The 18,148-nt window shown below is 38.8% G+C and overlaps 2 protein-coding genes across 7 annotated transcripts in view; one reads left to right on the top strand and one right to left on the bottom strand.

The window, feature by feature from the left end:
- Nucleotides 1–580, bottom strand: part of Phkb (phosphorylase kinase regulatory subunit beta) — a 216,134-nt gene extending 215,554 nt beyond the window's left edge. The window contains exon 1 of one of the 5 annotated variants that reach the window (XM_060392297.1): nt 452–580. In XM_060392297.1, coding sequence (XP_060248280.1) covers nt 452–527 — 76 coding nt within the window. In that variant the 5' untranslated portion in view covers nt 528–580. The remainder of the gene's footprint in view (nt 1–451) is intronic. The other 4 variants (XM_060392294.1, XM_060392295.1, XM_060392298.1 and 1 more) reach the window with 4 other exon arrangements.
- Nucleotides 581–604: 24 nt separating this feature from the next.
- The window catches only part of Itfg1 (integrin alpha FG-GAP repeat containing 1), a 148,614-nt gene continuing 131,070 nt past the window's right edge, over nt 605–18,148 (top strand). Inside the window, exons 1-5 of one of the 2 annotated variants that reach the window (XM_021644692.2) lie at nt 605–1,017; nt 2,722–2,794; nt 5,127–5,272; nt 6,543–6,600; nt 10,943–11,017. In XM_021644692.2, the coding sequence (XP_021500367.1) occupies nt 813–1,017; nt 2,722–2,794; nt 5,127–5,272; nt 6,543–6,600; nt 10,943–11,017 (557 nt within the window). In that variant the 5' untranslated portion in view covers nt 605–812. The remainder of the gene's footprint in view (nt 1,018–2,721; nt 2,795–5,126; nt 5,273–6,542; nt 6,601–10,942; nt 11,018–18,148) is intronic. The other variant, XR_009594618.1, reaches the window with a different exon arrangement.

Below are 18,148 nucleotides of genomic sequence, written 5' to 3' on the forward strand. Positions count from 1 at the left end.
GCACACAGCATTGGCTGCAGCTCAAAATTACTGAGGAATATGAACAAAGACAAGAATATCGACAAGTTTTTAGGACCTCACTAAAAATGAAGGTCTGCTTTTTGAGGGCAAGAGGAGTGCTAGGCACCCTTTCCTTCCTAAGAACTTGTCCCACTGCGTGACTTACAGGGGTAACTTTCTGGAGAAGTCAGCTTGCGGCTAACTTTGGAGAGGAAACAACTTGGGGGAGAAATACAGAAGTTTTCTAAAAGAGGCAAGTGCAGGAGGTGGGGAGTTGGGAATAGAGGAACAAGACCAGGAAGGTCAGGGCCACCTACTGCTTTCTGAAGTCAACTTAGGGACACAAGTTGATCCCCCAGGAGAGATCACACCGGCCTCCCTCCAGGGGACTTGAGGAAGAGCACCACCCACTGTACCCCTCGGGGCAGGTTGTTGCCACAGGCAGTCAAACCTGAGCGCTTGGCCCGAGCTCGTCGCTCCAAGACCTTCCAGCTTACTTCGGCCATGCGTGCCTCCGACCCCGCCATCGCGCAGTGCCCACTGCCCCCACTGCCTGTCAGCACCGCCCGCCCGGCCCCGCCCCCTCGCGCGACACTGTCGGGAGGCACGCCAGCCGGAAGTGAGCTCCCAGGCCGACACCGCCCTAGCTCCTTGGCCTTCTGGTCGTCGGAGTGACAGCCCCAGGCGAGCGTGAGAGTGCAGCGAGGGGCTGCCCGTGAGCCCACACCTAGAGTCTTTTCTCCGTTGGCCGGTCGCACGGTGCTTTGCGGCTGCCGTCAAGCGCAGCGGAGGCCGGCCGGGCCGAAGGCGCCATGGCGGCAGGCTTGCTGCCGAGCGCCGGGGCACTGCCGGCGCTGCTGTTCTTGGGGCTCGCGCTGCTGAGCGTTGGGCCTGCCCCGGCGCGGGCTCTGCACAACGTCACGGCGGAGCTCTTTGGGGCCGAGGCTTGGGGCACCCTGGCGGCCTTCGGGGACCTCAACTCCGACAAACAGACGGACCTCTTCGTGCTTCGGGAAAGTCAGTGCTTACCGGCCCTCCCTCTACTTGCCCCTCCCTGTGTATTCACGCCCCCTTGCTCCTGCTACCCTTCCTCTTGCATTTCCCAGCCTTGTGGCTCTCCCTGTATTTTCCTCCTTGACAGCTTTCTCCGCTTTTTATCAACCCCGGGTCCTGACCCAGACACCCCACGGTTTGACCATCAGCTCCCCACCCTTAGGAACTCACCAGTCTCCCTTCACCCACAAGCTTGTAGCCTTCACCTAGTGAATAATCACCTATCTGCAAAAGTTCTTCATGATTCGTAAGAATCTTTGTTTCTGGCCTCTGCTTTTGCTTTCCCTTCTTAAGCGCCCAGTGTTCTTTCTGCCTCCTTGGTCTGAAGAGATGCAACTTGACAGTTTCTTCTTATGAGAGGTGTACTGTCTTCACCATTGACTCAAATCATCCGCCCTTCCTTCTGTTAAGATCCATCTATCTTCAAAGGCACTGTGCCCTCCTAAGGCATCAAGCTCTCTAGAGCCACACAAGCATCTGTTGTTAACTACTGATAAACGCAGGTCGTCCTTGTCCATACTGTCTCAACCTACAGATTTCTCCAGCACGAGCTGCCTCATCTTTAGTGTAGTACACCTGGCCCTCCCTCATCTTGATTACTATTGTTACCTTCAATACCTTATCACTGTAGTCTTGCACATCTCTTGCCAACTTGGCATTCTTCAAAGCTCATTAACCATGTTAAGCCTTAAAAATATATATGTATATATTTTGATGCTGACAAAGTGCATTCATCAGTAGGTGCTGGTTAAGGACCAAGGCCATGAAATAAAGTTAACAGCTGATACAGAGCTGAGTGACAGGATCCTTGAAAAAGACTTTTGAGGGCCCTTTTCAGCACCCCAGAACCTCTTTAAAGACCTGGATGTTTTTCCTCTATTTGAATGATTACCCATATTGCAAGAATGCTGCAAGCCTATAGCTCATCTATCCAAACTGGATTCAGAGGCATCCTTAACTTTAAAGATATCCTAGGTTTGGTTGAGCATTTCTGAAGTATGTCCCAGTGAGCATTAACAGAGTTTCATGGCTCAAGCCACATGGAAGATAGTGGAAGATAGCTCCATAGTAAGCAAAGGAAAAAAGTTTGGAGGGCTCTGCTTTTTCTGCTTATGTTGAATTGTATTATTAGTTGTGACAAGAAAATGTAGTAGGAATCCCTGTATCATTGGTATGATGATCTGTATGATGAAATAAACAGCCTCATATAAGGAAGACCTGTTTGGATATAGAAAACAAGGCTTGACAGAATCAGTATATAATGAGGCCGTGTGTGTGTGTGTGTGTGTGTGTGTGTGCGCGCGCGCGCGTGCGTGCGTTTTCTGTATTGCTGCAGATCAAACCAGGATCTCATACTTGGTATGGAATAGTATAGTTTAAGGTATGTTCCTTGCATTAATCCATCTTTTAATGCATTAATTCATTAAGCTAACCCATCTGCCTCTTAATGGAACCCCATGGCTTCATTTTGCCTTGAATAAATACACTTTTCCCTACTTCCCTCTCCCTGTGTTCCATTAGATTTGTATAAATTATCTTGACAGTGCTTTCTGACTAGATTAGAATAAAACTTTTCTTATAGAAACAGTACCCAAAAAGTTTTTAGGCATTGACTGGATGATTTTCCAAAGATCACTTTCTCTAAAGTCATTTGTTTCTTTCTTGTAGGAAATGACTTAATCGTCTTCTTAGCAGATCAGAGTGCACCCTATTTTAAACCCAAGGTAAAGGTATCCTTGAAGTAAGTACAGATCATTATTTTGGGAAAGCATGATTTATTATAATTTTTTTTATTTATCTTTATTATGAATATGCAGTAGCGTGGGTTATATTTGAAATCAGTTGTGTTCAGCTGTGGTATTGTGACACAAAATTTCTAGTTCTGAGGTCTGAGTAGTAAGCAATTTGTTAAAAATAAATAAATGAAATAAGCATGGTGAGGACTGTTGAAATGGCGCTTACCACCAAAGTCTGATGGATGTTAGATACCCAGAATCCTCATGGTGGAAGAAGAAAACCAACCCCTATAAGTTGTCCTCTGACCTCCACTTCATTCCTTTGCAATCTAATATGCTTTCTTGAATGTACTATGTCTCATCCTGATTGTTCCTGCCGAAGCAGATCACTCACAAAAGTCTCACCATCTTAAAAATATTTTGCATGTGGAAGAAAGGTCAATGACCTCTGTCCTGTTTGTTTTTTCTTTTGATCTAATGGTGAGTTTTTAATATTGATTTTGACAGAATTGAAGTAAAGCTTTGAAATTGCCTTAATTTTTTTAATGTGATTTAAATAATCTTATTGTTTCTTTTTTTTTTTTTTTATGGTTAGCAGTACATGAAACAATAACCCCCAATGATAGTGAGCCAACATGATTTGGAAATAGTAGGAAGCAAGTTAAATGCTCCCTCTAAGCTAGAGGAGAAAGAGATGGGTCAGTACAAACCAAAGATTTGGCTTTCAGACAGACAGTCATGGAATTTGAGCTTAATGACATTGCTTGAATTAGTTGATAATGTTTAAGTTTGGGCACATAGCATTTACAACAGATATTAATGAGAATAGTATTTTGTGAAAGAATGAGAAGATTTACTTGACATAAAAGGTAGGTACGGTACATCAGAGGGTTGTAGTCTGAGAAGGGAAAATCAAAGCAGACTAGGATTCTTTTTTTTTTTTCGGACTAGGATTTTTAAGTACTAAAAATGTTTGAACTCGATTGTAGGAGAAGAGAGGAGTCACTATCTTGCATAAACACAGATTTTGAAAGGTGTACTTATATTGGTTTACTGGTGTTTGCATACAGTATAAATTGGGATCACACACTAAGTAAACGATTTCTAATCACTGAGGAGAAGGTGGGAAGAAGTCTCAGCAAAGTACCTCCTTTCCCGACTTGAGGAAATGAATTTGCATTCCCATCTTGGAGAGGTGGGACAAGATTGACAGACAGATCCCTCCCCATCTCAGTAGAAAATGTGGACAGCAATTGAGGAAAGCATGCACTGCCATCTCATGTGCACTCACGTCTCTGTCTGATTAGTACTCAACTGTAACAGTATTTGTCTGTCTGTCTGCATGTGAGTGAGTGTAAGTGCCTTTGGAGCCAGAAGTGGGTGGTCTTCGTATTCTCCGGAGTTACATGTGTTTGTGAGTTGCCCTCCTTTCATGGTGTTGGAAACCAAACTCTTTTGCAAAAGCAATACATTCTCTTAACCACTAAATTATTTCTTTGGCTCATTTTAATTAATATTTAGAATATTTTTCAAAGTGAAAATAATTACCTTTTACTTCTACAGTCTATTATTCCTCTTTAATTCAACTATTTTTAACTCTTAGTATTTATTTTCCATGTTTTGAAATGAATTTTCCCACAGTGATTTTGCTTTTATTTTTCTTAAATATTTAAGAAATAAATATTGTTGTATGTGAAACTGAGTGTATCTATACCACATGCATGTAAGAACCCTCAGAGATCAGAAAGGGTATGGGATCCCCCATGGAACTGAAATTATGGTTGTCAACTGCCTTGTGGGTATTAGAATGGAACTCATGTCTTCTGCAAGAGCAGCACGTGCTCTTAACTACTGAACCATCTCTCCAGTCCCTTGTGTTCATTTTGCTTTTGTTTGAGCAATAAGGGAGGTCAAACCCAGGGCCTCGTCCATATTACACAACCACTCTACCAGGGAGCCAGTGCTTGAGCATGAGCATACATAAGTGATATATAGTTTAGATTTATGATATTATAAAACTGCTCTATGTTATATTCATTATGAATTCTTCTGCAGACCAGAAAGATCTATACACACAAGTAGTCCTTAGATACAAAAGAAACAATAAATTTAATTATTTCTATTAAGTCTTGAATTTTGAGTTGAAAAATTTTTCATGGTAAATATATGAATAAATGAACAAATGAAAAAAATTTAATCTAAGAAATATTTTGGGGGTGATTGATGTTATGGAATAGGTATGAAACAAGAGGACAAGACATGTAGCACATAATATTATAGCAAATGTTCTTTCTTGTGTAATTTTTCTGATATTTTTTAAATTCTTATTTTCTTTAGGACTCTCAGTGCACTGGTAACAAGTGTAGTCCCTGGTGATTATGATGGGGATTCACAAATGGATGTCCTGCTCACGTATTTTCCCCAAAATCATAGCGACAGTGGGTTAGGAGCTGTTATCTTCTGGGGACAAAATCAAACATTAGGTGAGTTTTAAATTTTTTACTATTTATTATTGGCTAGAAAAGGTAAGTTATGAAAATATACCTGATATTCTTAATGAAAATTTAACAATTATTGTTCTCAAAACAATTGGCTGTTCTGTTCTTGTTGACTAGTAAAAACATCTTGAAAGTTTGTTTTCTTTTGTAGCTAGTCCATTCCAGAGAATGACACCCATTCTTGATCAGTTCAAGAAGAGCTATTGGTAGTTTTTAGACATGTTAGAGTAACTAAAGAACAAACTTCTAGTATGATGGCCACACCTTTAACCCCCAGCACTTGGAAGACAGAGAGAAGTGGCTGTCTGTGAATTCCATGCATGCCAAGGCTAAATGTGAGACTTTGTCTTAGAACCAGAAGAACGAACGTCAGAGTTTTTTCAGGGGAACAATCCTCAATGACATTAAGGAAGGTACTGGGTTCTCTAGGTATGAGAAGTGGGCAGATAGACTTACTCAAATGATGCCAATGCTGCTAAGTCTCATCAGCAAAACGAATGGTACATTTGTCCTCTTAATATTGCCAAATTTAGTGTGCAAAGACAAAGATGGCTTTATAAAAGTATAGACATGCCTTAAAAACCACAGTCTACCTAGCTACCAAGCCTTACATTTAGTTCAGCATTTCAAATGCGAGGATATCTGCCAAACCCTCCTTTTTGCTGCCTAGTCTTCCCAGTCAAAAAAAAAAAAGATAGGTGTGAGTCAGTCTGCTGTATTCATTCACGAATCTTAAAGTTCTTTATGAAAAGCCAACTGACAATTCCAAAGTAGACAGCAAATGCAGGTATGCTTTCTGGCAACATTTAGAAATACAAGCAACAATTTTAATACATCTATTCATCCTTTCAATATTGACAAGAGTACCATGTGCAGGTACTGCTTATAAAAACATAACACATGGACATGGCAGAGTGGGATATGTTTGGACATGCTATTTTGTCTACACTGAAATCTTATTAATGGCCAAATTGTACAGAAAAAAAAGATTCAGCTAAAAGATATTTAGATGAGAACCTCAAGTAAAACTGAATCAAATCTTCACTATACAATGAACTCTGTTAATGTCTTATCATTAAATGAAGCTTTGGCATCTCCTTAGTGATAACTGTTGCAGAAAATTAGGGATGAATCTTGCAAAGAATAAAAAGAAAATTACTTCGTAGATAAGAAAAATAATATAAAATGCCTAGTAGTTTATATTTGTGTGTGTTTATGTGTGTTATACACACAGATATATATCCTTTTTTTACAGATACTAAAAACATGACCATCCTCAATAGGACTTTTCAAGACCAGCCACTGATTATGGAGTAAGTATGTGCTTGCTTTACTTAGAACAATTTAAAACTTACAAATATAAGTTAAATCTTTTATGTAGGATTAACATTAAATTCACTTCTTAACTATTATAGGACCTATGTACACAATTACATGTTTGCTCCTTGTGGATCTATAGTGATGTATAGTCATGCATCATTCTTTAATTCAAATAGCATTTTTTGAGTTAAAAATGTTGGTTAACAGATATAAAAAATATAGGGTGTCCTTGAGAAATGGGGAAAGATTTTCATTTTAAGATGAAAATGTGTTCCTTTAAGTCTTCCTTTATGTGGTTTATTTCCTCACAATAAACAAGAATGACTAAATCTAATTTTTGAGCAAGAAAATACTGGTAATGAGATAAAGATGATTCTTGGAATGTAAAGTATGGTCATATTTTTGTTTCCAGTGATCTCATTTAGAGCTACTAAAATCATTCCTGCATCATGGGTCAACAGTGATCAGAAGTCTAAACTATAATCCCATACTTCCAACTTTTTTTTCTACAAATATATTTATTCAAGTAATTATAATTCAACAGTATAGCAAAAAGAGTATTTGTATGCACATTGTGTATATCTGTGTGTGAAAGCCAAAATTTATATCTACACGTTCATTCTAGCACTAGAATGAACAAAACATTTCAAATGTCAGATTTTATCCTCCAAGAATAATGTCTTGATTTTTATTTTAAAAAGAATAAGAAACAAAACTACCACTCTACTTCTCCCTAACCAAATTTTCCTTTGTGTGAAAATCCTATTTTTCTTTTTTTTTAACTTTTATTAATTACACTTTATTCACTTTGTATCCCCCCCATAAGCCCCTCCCTCCTCCCCTCCCAATTCCACCCTCCCTCTCCCTTTTTCATGCATGCCCCTCCCCAAGTCCACTGATAGGGGAGGTCCTCCTCTCCTTCCTTCTGATCTTAGTCTATCAGATCTCATCAGGAGTGGCTGCATAGTCATCTTCTGTGGCCTGGTAAGGCTGCTCCCACCTCAGGGCGAGGTGATCAAAGAGCAGGCCAATCAGTTCATGTCAGAGGCAGTCCCTCTTCCCATTACTATGTAACCCACTTGGACACTAATCTGCCATGGGCTACATCTGTGAAGGGGTTCTAGGTTATCGCCATGCATGGTACTTGATTGGAGCATACTTTCAACTTTTTAAGAATGGTTGGCTGTGTATGTTTTCCATTGCTATTGTAATTGTTGATCACAAGTATGAATAGAAGCTAAGGATTATTTTATGGGTTTTTTGTTTTGTTTTGTTTTGGGTTTTTTTGTTTTGTTTTGTTTTCTTTGTTTGTTTGTCTAAAGTTTCCAGGAATTAATACTGCCTTCTTCACTGTTGGGGAGAGACAAGAGCAGGGCATCTTAATGTTTTTCTTCTCGTGAATGTAGTAATTTTGGTTTCTTTAAAAAACATAGAAATATTTTAGGAATATGTTTCTGTTTTAATTCCAGGTGTGGAGATATGGGGCTGCTTCATAGCAGCTGACTGTGATTTGCCTCATGCTCTAACTGAGGTGTGCTTTTGTTAGCTGCAGATAATTTCTGCAATTGTATGATGTTTGTAATTCTGGGGACTTTTCAGAGGATATGTAAATGCTAGAGCCCTGATGAGGGGGCTGCTGATTGGTGGTTGGATACTTTTGGTTGCAGTTTGTTAAGTAGTTGTGTGCTAAGAAGAAACAAGAAGAAGAAATTAGATATATCTTGATGGTGAAGATGATTCTTGTCCCAAGGAACTTGAAGACCCCTTTCTGACCCCTGGCTTTATTCAGGGATCTCTTTCCTTTCTCCTCTATGTTTTTCTCCTGTCTAGTGTTAAAGGGTTGAAAGGGTAGAAAAGAGTGGAGAAGGGTGGAAGAAAAAAGAACCCACAAAGTAGCAAACACCAGTTACATGTTGCCCCTTTCCACCCTTTCTACAGACTCTGCTATATAGGCATATAACAGAGGAATGCAAGTGAGATACTGAGCGTGAATCATTCGAAACTTACTGAAAATAATCAGATTTTTTTAACATATCATTTTACTGTTGACTTAAGATTAGTCAAATTTACCTACAAAGAACAGGGGGGTTCTTTTTACCTTTACATAGAAACTAAATATTGGTTGAACATTTCATAGTGTGGGATGTGGAGCATCTTCATTCTTTTCTAAAGATGATCTATTTTCATTTTCTGAGCATCAGTGCTGAGGATGCCACTTCATATAAATACATAATTTTTAAATGTTACATGTTTGTTTAGAGTCATTTCGAAAATTGCTGTAAAGTCTGCCTAACCATAAGCCATTATTGATTGATTTTTTTCCTGAAATTTAAGTGAAAAACTTAAAAATTAATTTTAAAGATCATGCTAATACAATATAATTCAGTTATTTGTTGATTTGTTACTGAAATGCTGAGAAATGACAGTAGGAAAATACCTTTTTTTCTCTGCAAAATTAAACTGTTATTTCTATAACAACAAACCTTCTGAATACTCGTACCAGGCAGTAGTACAATGGGAGCGAGGAGTTTCAGGCCACAGTGCATTGGTTGCCATTGGGTGGGCACAGTGCTTGTTCTGTGTTTATAACCGTGGTCACAGTGTAGTTATGTAAGGCAACGCAGGTGAGAATTACCACAAGTACCTCAGATTCATCATATATTTGGTTTTAAATTCATTTTTGGTTGTTACAAATTCAAAAACATTTCAGCTGTTGCTCAATACCTTGCAACTGATACATCAATTATTGAATCCTGTTTGAGGTCACATCCTGTCCTTTAAGAAGCCAAGCCCTATGTTATGGAGAGCTCACAGATAAACCCAAAAAGGTGACAAAACAACACTAATTCCTGCGCTAAGATGTGTCCAGTGTCTGTTAGCAAAAAGCTTTCCTTTATGCTATTGCTTAAAAAGTCAAGCTGTCAGAATCCCTGTCTCTGAAGGTGGCATATGCAAATAAAAGGATTTTTTGTCTTTTCTTTTTGTTTTTTTGAGATTTTATTATAATTATATAATTTTCCCCTTTTCCTCTATTCAAAGTCTCCCACATATCCCTTCCTTACTCTCTTTCAAATTCATGGTCTCTTTTTTCTTAATTGTTATTACATGCAAATATGTATACGTATATGCATATATATTCTTAAGTATAACCTGCTTGTATATATGTTTTCAGGGTTGACCATTTGCTATTGGATAAACAATTGGCATACTTTTCCTTGGAGGAGACTTATTTCTCCCACTCTCAGCCTTCCTTAGTTGCCTATAGCTCTTTGTGCAGGGTTGAGATCTCCCGGGCTTTCCTTCATCCACTTTAGCATGACTAAAGTGTCCTTGTTCAGCTCATATTTAGGCAGTCATGTTGATGAGGCTTTACAGGTATATGACATTTTTTAGGAGGCACAATCTCATAGCAGACTGTAAGAGCCTGTTGCTCTGGCTTTCCCAATCTTTCTGTCCCCTCTTCTGCAATGATTCCTGAGCCTTAGGTTCAAGAGTTGTGTTGTACATTAGTTGGGGATGAATGCTCTCCATCTGTTGTACAGAGAATCCAAAGAGAAGTTTTCTTGATGAGAGGTGAGGACTATACTTATACATGAGTGGGAAGACAAATATTTAGAATGCAGTAGGAATTGTGCGGGTTTAATAGCGTGGAAGTTGTTAGCTTCTCCAAGATCTATGCTTTCACTGCCTTGGGTAGTTGAATAGGTTTTCAGTACCGGATATGATTTTCCTGTTGTTAAGAGGGTCTTAGTTCCAATTTAAAGAGCTATTATTTACCACCAGCCTGTGTGTATCACTACTACACCCTTAGGGTGTTTGTTGTTAAGGTTCATTGGTGTCATAGCTGGGTAGGACTGTTGATTGCTTTTTTTCTTTGGAAGTTTGCTTGTCATGAAAGCTGGTCTTCAGAAGATGTCCAGGTCAGTTCTAGCTCAGTTACCTCTGGGCTCTGTATCTGAAGCACATGGTGGTAGACAGCAATAGCATGTAATGTCTCTTGGACAGCTCTGACCAACAATGCAAAAGGAAGCTTACGTATAAAATATATATATTTTATTCATTGACTTAAGATGTATTTTTAGCTATATAGCTAATGGTATGATTCCTCATAATGCAAATCTAGTTCTTAGCATTGCTGCAGCAGGCTTATTACAGCTGGTGCATCATTAGCAAAACTCAAAGTTTTTGCTCTGGAAAGGCTACTGTCACTTCTGCTTCATTGGCCACAAATAGACACTGTTGAGTAATGGTAATGCTTCACACTCCTGGAAGCTAAGTTAAAGCTGGCATTTTAATAAAAACAGCTGCCTAATTTTTAAAATATTTTCTTTTCAGCTTCAATGGCGATCTAATTCCTGATGTGTTTGGTATCACAAATGAATCCAGCCAGCCACAGATACTATTAGGAGGGTGAGTAAATAAGTGTATAGCTGTGTAATTAATTATATATCCTTGCTGCTCCCAGGGCTGTGTGTGACATTTGCTTTAGTCTTGAAGAAAAGCAAACTTACTGAAAATGCTTGGGGTTTTTTTGTTTTGTTTTGTTTTAATTTTGAGAACATTTGGTGAACATGGAAGATATCTCAGTTTGGATTTGATCTGTAACTGTTTTATATATAGAGCAACCTTAGTCCATTCTGGAATTAGATCTACAGGCTTTGCAGATCTTTAATAGCAGTGCATTAGGTATTGCTGGAATTTAAATAAGATGAATAGTATATTCTACCGGGGTCATCATCTTGTTAGTGACTATACTTTAGCTCATTATTTATTTCATTTGTAAAATTAAAAAGCAAATGAATAATTGCCAAAAAATTTAAGCACCCTTTTTAGTTCTGGAGACTTCAGTGCGAACACTGCCATTAGTCAGTTTATGTATATTGAGTTTTTCATATTGTTTAAGCAAATAGTTCAAAGGTGTTTACCTCCGTTCCTCTACATTTCAATACAACCTTCCTCCCAACTAGTGAGGGCATGGCACATTTCAAGAGGGACCTTCAATCTGTTATTTGAGGTTTTGGGGTTTTTTTCCTTCTGCATCTGCCAAGGTAAATTTTTGTTCATATAGAGGCTGTTTTTGTTTTGTTTTGTTTTGATCATTTGCTTGCCTGCTTGCTTGGCCTTTGAGAGATTGCAGAGAAAGAGAATTGCCCTATCAGCATGTCTTCCAATAGTTATTTGGAGTTCCAACAAATTCTCTGTTTTTGAAATATAGTATGTTTTTATGGTTATGTTTTCAGTTAAACGAGAGTAAATCATATTTAAAGTGTCTTGTGGAGAAATGCTCAGCTTCCGTATCTCCTTTTATAAAGATTTTTCATAAAGAACACAAATGTTTGGGTATTTATGATAATGAACTTTTAAAGACTTGTGAATATTGAATGAGAAACCTGTTTTTCCTTCTTCCAAATTTTACAAAATATCTGAAACTGGTCATACTCTCGAGGTAACTTAGAAGCATGTCCTTTGGTTTAGGGCTATTTCTAAAAGGAACAATATGAGGGCCAAGAGTATCATGTGGTCACTGCCCCTGCCACAGCAGGTTGTGACTCCTCAGGAAAAAGCCCAAGGTCAAGCTTGTGATTGAGAGTGTACTTGTGACCCTGGCTGGTTGTTTCATGGCATCTCCATCTTGGCATGCACCACTGGAACAGCATCACACTGTTTTTTATTTATTTATTTATTTATTTTTATTTTGGTGCTTTCATTTGCAACATCTCTGTTTGATCCTTTTATGGATTCTCAGTCTTCTTGCCAAACTTTCCCACTATGCTTTTGAAACTGTTCAGTAATTATTCACATCTTCATATACTGTTACTTTCTTATCCGGTCCTGAATTGATTTTCTTCATTCATCTCCTATTATTGAGTCCTCTGTGATCACTGCTTCTTTTGGAAAGTAGGGCTCTAAAATCTTTCAGCTATTTCCTTTTCTTTGGTTTCCAAAACTGAGGTGTTAGACGATTGATGTAGTGTCATATTAGCTTGTATATCTTTCATTTTTTGTTTTATGTTCCATACATTTATTGAGATATTTTTTGTTAGGCATTGAAGACTAATTGTTATTTTCCCACTTGTTTATTCATATATTTCCCTGGTGAGGTGTCTTTGGGGGTTTGTCCCTGGCTGCTAAGTTAGCGGGAAAGCCGGCTGCAGGAATGGAAACAATGATCTGACAGCAGCCCAAATGTAAACATGCAGTAAAGATACTGTTCACTTCTTTTATGTGTCCGTTCCGGCAGAGGCGGAAGCACCAGGACTATTGGCCAATGCGGTCTATGCGTTTTTAGAGCTAAGGAGGCTAATAGTAACAGGTGAAGGGCAGAGGAGGAGGAAAGGAGAAATGTGTGAGTGGGAGGGAAAATATACGATTTGAACTATGAGAAAGAGTAGAGAAAATGTTATAGAGAAGATGCATGAGGAGAAAGGAGGGCCAGCAAGGCGGCCCAGCAGATAACAGTGGTCCTGAGCTGGAAGATAGGACGCTGGCCTCCAGGACTCATATGGTAGAGTAAGAGAGCCAACTTCCCCAGGCTGTCCTCCGACCTCTACAAGCTGTGGCGTAGAAAATAAGTAAATATATTTAACAAATTAAAAGAGAACAATTATTTTTTAAAAAATCTATTCAGATAAGATAAAAGCTAAAACAAAATGAAATTCAAGTATAAATTTTAAAAATAAATGTAAAGATAAGAAATGAAACAGGAACTATTAAATTGCCGGTCAATATTTCTTCCTATTTAGGGTAGTTTCCCCACCAACTTGGCTCTTTTTTGTAGTGGACTCTGTAGATTAGGAATACCAATCTGCATGACGTAGTCAAATTAGATCTGTGTTTCAGTGCTGAAAGGAGTTTCTCTATCAGCCATTCTGACTTTCTTTCTAGAGTTGTTTTTTCACTCTTTTCTGGTGTGCTGCGAATCACACTCATCTTGTGGGCTTTCATGGAACCAGGGTCTGGGTTACAAGCCCATGCACGATTTCACCTTTGCCACTGGATGTGTTCTGCCTGCCCAGCTCCTACCCACAGTTTGTGTCTGAAAATACTTGTACCCACTGGGGAGACTTTCTGATTCCCCGTGCTTTTCATGTTCTCATGCTATTGCATGCTTAGGCAGTAGTGGGTACTGCCTTCCCTCTATTCTTCAGACTAGTCATTACAGTTTACTTGTGTAGAGTCCCAGCGTTAGGTTTGCACACTACACTTGTGCAAGAGCCAGCACTACCACACTCAGTAGTACCCATCCTATAACCTTGTTTCTGCAGGCCCACTCGGTCTGTCTCCATTGAAACAGTCATCTCATTTTATTGGACATTAAAAGTTAAAATCTATAGCACAGCTAAAATAGTAGTTTGTCAGAAGTAAAATTCCAATATTTTTATGGGCTTTGATTTAAATCAATCAGAAAAACACTTGAGAATATCACACAAAATTGTCATGACTTATTTATTTTGATTTCTATGTCAGGTTTTCTCTGATGCTTTTAAAAGTTATTCTGCCTAAAAACGTGTTCGTTTGTGTTTCTTATATACTATATTCTTATAGTCTTAAACCAGACTAATAGTCTGTTTTTACATTATATCTCTCATTCAAATGTCAGTGACATATTAAAAAGTAGTAGCCAACTTTTTCTCTTAAGTGATTTATCCTGAGGCAAGCTTAATGAGTTTTTTAAAGACTTATTTAAAACAAAAAAGATTTATTTTCTTTTTAATGTATGTGTATATGTGTGTGTGTCTGTGTGAGAGAGAGAGAGTGTATCAGATACCCATGACACCCAATGTTGTTTGATTCCCTAGACTTGTAGTTACAGGCAATTGTGAACTGCTTGACATGGATGCTGAAAATCAAACTTGGGTCTTCTGTAAGAGCAATATTTGCTCACACACACATACAAATCTCTCTTGTGATTGGAAGGATAATTTATTTCTAAGATGTATGGTTAGTATGCAGAAAACCCTGGGTCAATCCTCCCCTGCACAGGGATACTTGTATCCACACATGTACACACACACACACATTTTGTCAGTACCATTGTGAGATAACTGTAAATAAGAAAAAGCTGAGCATATCTCTGTGACAGCAAACATTCATATGTTACTAATATTGTGTAGGATTTTCTCCAGCAAGGGTCCACATCCCAGAGGTTCCATATCCTCCCAAACACTGCCACAAATGGGGGATGAAATATAGAACCTATAGAAGACATTTCTTATTCAAATGACCCTGTATGCATAAGTCTACAAGTGAAAAAAACCACCAGCAAAAGAATGTCTGCATTATTTAGACTTAGATTAGCAGCCCAGTTTTATTCATCAGGAATCAAACTAACTTTTGCAAATTAACTGTTAGGCATTATGGATATGACACCTCTTGGGTTTATTTTACTTAAATTTGGCTAGCAAAATAGTTTTTTAGAAAACTTGCAATGCCTTTTCATTGAATGCCAAATAAGATTTTTAGAAAACTTGCAATGCCTTCTACATAGAGTGCCAAATGCTTTTATTAAAGTGTGTTGGGACTCTAGAGCTATAATCTTGGACATGGGAGACTGCCCACAGTAAGAGTAACAGAATCACTTTGGCTGTAGTCACAAGTGAATGTGGTCAGTTTAAGCACGTGGATCAACCATGTTGTTGAATCTGGTGGGGGCTATGTGACAGTGTGATGGTAAAATGGAAGACGTAATTATATTATGTCAAGTGAGAAGCTTCATTTTGTGCCTCAAATTCACTTTGTACTTGCCTGAAACCACGTAATAATGTATCACATTACTTAGTAATAACACCTAGTTATGAGGTGTTAGACTTTCTTCTACAATTATATGAGCTTATCATTAATAGACATTTTTTATAAAAGGATATTTAAAACTGATATTGCATAAGCTTTCAGAATAACTTTAGTACTGATAAAAACATTGTGTCTGTAATGTTAATCAAGGGTACAAATAAAAGTTTTATATTCAGGATTTGTCTGGGTCACTGGGTTCAGACATGTTTTTGAGACAAACCCAAATTTTATGCTTCATGATAGTAGCTACATGATAAATACATACTTTACCATGTTCTGTTTACTTCACAGTGTAGTATTAAAGGCATGAACAGTAGCCATATGTGTATAACACTTTTAAGACTTAATGTAAAATTTTTAATTAATGCATAATGATTGTACATATTAATGATGGGAATGTATTTCAGTTCTTTTATATAATATGCAATGACTACATGAGAATGTTATATCTATTACCTCAAACATTTAAAAGTTTTTAATTATTTATTTTTTAAGATTATAATTATATCATTTTCCCCTTCCCCTTTACCCACCCAACCCTCCCATATATATCTCTTTGGTTGCTTATTATTATTATTTTTATTATTATTACTATTATGATTATTACTATTACTATTACATAAATTCAGGTTTATTGAGAGTAGGGAGGTTGGGGAAGGAGAAGAGGAATTCACAGTGGAGTTGGGAGTAAGGGACAAAAGAGAGAGAGCAGGGAGGGAGGAAAGGGTGAAAAGGGTCCCTTTTTTGGATTATTTAGTGAAGGGCCTCTGGGAGAGAAGTCCCACCCCTAGGTGGAGGGCAGGGTATAACAGCCATGCCCTGCAGCAGGTAGTGACTTTACCATCCTATCCTTCTGTTGGTGATAAATGGATGATGGACGGAGAATCTTTTCTGGCTGCTTCCTGATGACATTGGGGGAGTTGATATTGGGAAGTGGGGCAAAAAGCTGGAATGTTGGCCAAACTCCAAGTTCTATTTGCTGTTCAAGATCTGTGAGACCATCTGCGGCTAGGAAACTGCAAGTTCAGCTGTGAGGTTTAGGCCAGAGCACCTGAGTTCTGGATGTAGCTCTTGAGGAAGCAGGATGCTGGAACATACGTATGTTAGGAACAGAAGATAAAGTTAAGGAGTTTAACTTTTAGGCCCATGGACTTTCAGACCCGGTGTTCTAGGTAATTAGAGGAGGGGAGTCCCAAAACCAGGGGAGGAAATTCAGCCTCAGGAATAGCCAGGCTGAGAAACAGGCTGTTGTTTGGCAATTATTTTCTTGAGGGTGACCTGTGGATTCCAGTGGATCTCCTGATACTTTTCAAGTTTACAAAAAGGGACAGATTGACTTGGGAGACAATTTAAAATCTGATTAATGTTAAAGCTCTTAATACAAAAACAGTAGCATAGTGGGGGAAGAGTTTTTATACACCTGAAATTACTTTCTTATCACCAATCTTAAACACCTCCTTCTCAGACCCGCAAACACTTTATCAGAAGCTCAGACTTTACATAAACTGTAGATTTTGAGAGGGCCTGTTTCTGCTGTTAAACTGATCTTCAAACCCATCAGAGACCTGAGAAGGCTAAATTACCGCAGGAAGCATAATGCATGTGCCCTATGTATTGATTAATAATGACAGAGGATTATCTGTTATCCAGATGGCCTTCCCCTTAGGCCCCTGTGGTATCAGTGGCTCTTGTGGGCACAAGTCCTAGGGCAGCATCTCAACATAAGTCTTTGGGTGCTGGGCCCAGCAAATCTGAGAGGGTTTTCTTGTGGAGGAGGAATTTGGGAGAATGACTGACCTTATTTTATCTAGGCAAAATGGGACAGTCAGTTCTTCAGGTGTCTTGTTTGTCCACACTTTAGTTAGGGCCTTAGCAGCAGACAAGTTGGGACAGTCCCGCCCAGTATCACAGTATCCAAGTGGAGTCATTTATCTTTGTGCCCAAATCTTCCTGAAGGCCTCAGGGTCACTGCTAAAAGCTGGGGTTTCTGTCATTAAGCATTTAAATGTACTATTCTGCAGATGTTCTGACATGTTGGAGGACCATATCTATTAAGTAGAGCTGAGCCAAACAAACATTGATTGTATAGTTACCCAGCCTAGGCTTAATTAACCTTGAAAACATAAAACAAGAGCATGACTTTAAACATATTTTTGAACTAGTCAGTCTTAGATACAGTTCATAGACTGGTAATCCTGCTGATTCTATCACACTGCATCGTTACAGACTGAACAACTAAAGTTTAAAAGATGGCGACAAAGCCACCTTCTTTATCCCAAAACCAACATAGCTATCAGCCACTTGTTTTAAGCAGCCCGCATTGGTAAATTTAAAACTGAATCACCAGTGCACTTGACCCCACCTGCCTGCTGCTGTCACCATCCACCAAGATCTTGCATGGGTGTGGGGTAGAGTCAGGATGGGGTAGGAGGAACCTGGATGGGAGGGAATGTGTAGACACAGCCTCAAGAAGTGGAAGAGGGGTAGGAGTGAAAGCACACTTTCCAAAAACCCTGGACAGATAGTTTGGAAATTTTCTGCAGACACCCAAGAGGTGTCTGGGGATGAATTTTAGACCCAGAAGCACCCATTTTCCCAGCCTTTACCAGAATCCCAAGATTATTGAAGTGGCATTCCAAATCAGTGTGGAATCAGCAGCTTTGGTGAGGCTAATCTACCAACAGATGTCTCTGAACGATGAGATTGCCTCATAACAAAGGCCTGGCTTTGTGAATCCGTGGATGAATTGGA

This window comes from Meriones unguiculatus, chromosome 10 (assembly GCF_030254825.1).
Source record: "Meriones unguiculatus strain TT.TT164.6M chromosome 10, Bangor_MerUng_6.1, whole genome shotgun sequence".
Taxonomy (NCBI): Eukaryota; Metazoa; Chordata; class Mammalia; order Rodentia; family Muridae; genus Meriones; species Meriones unguiculatus.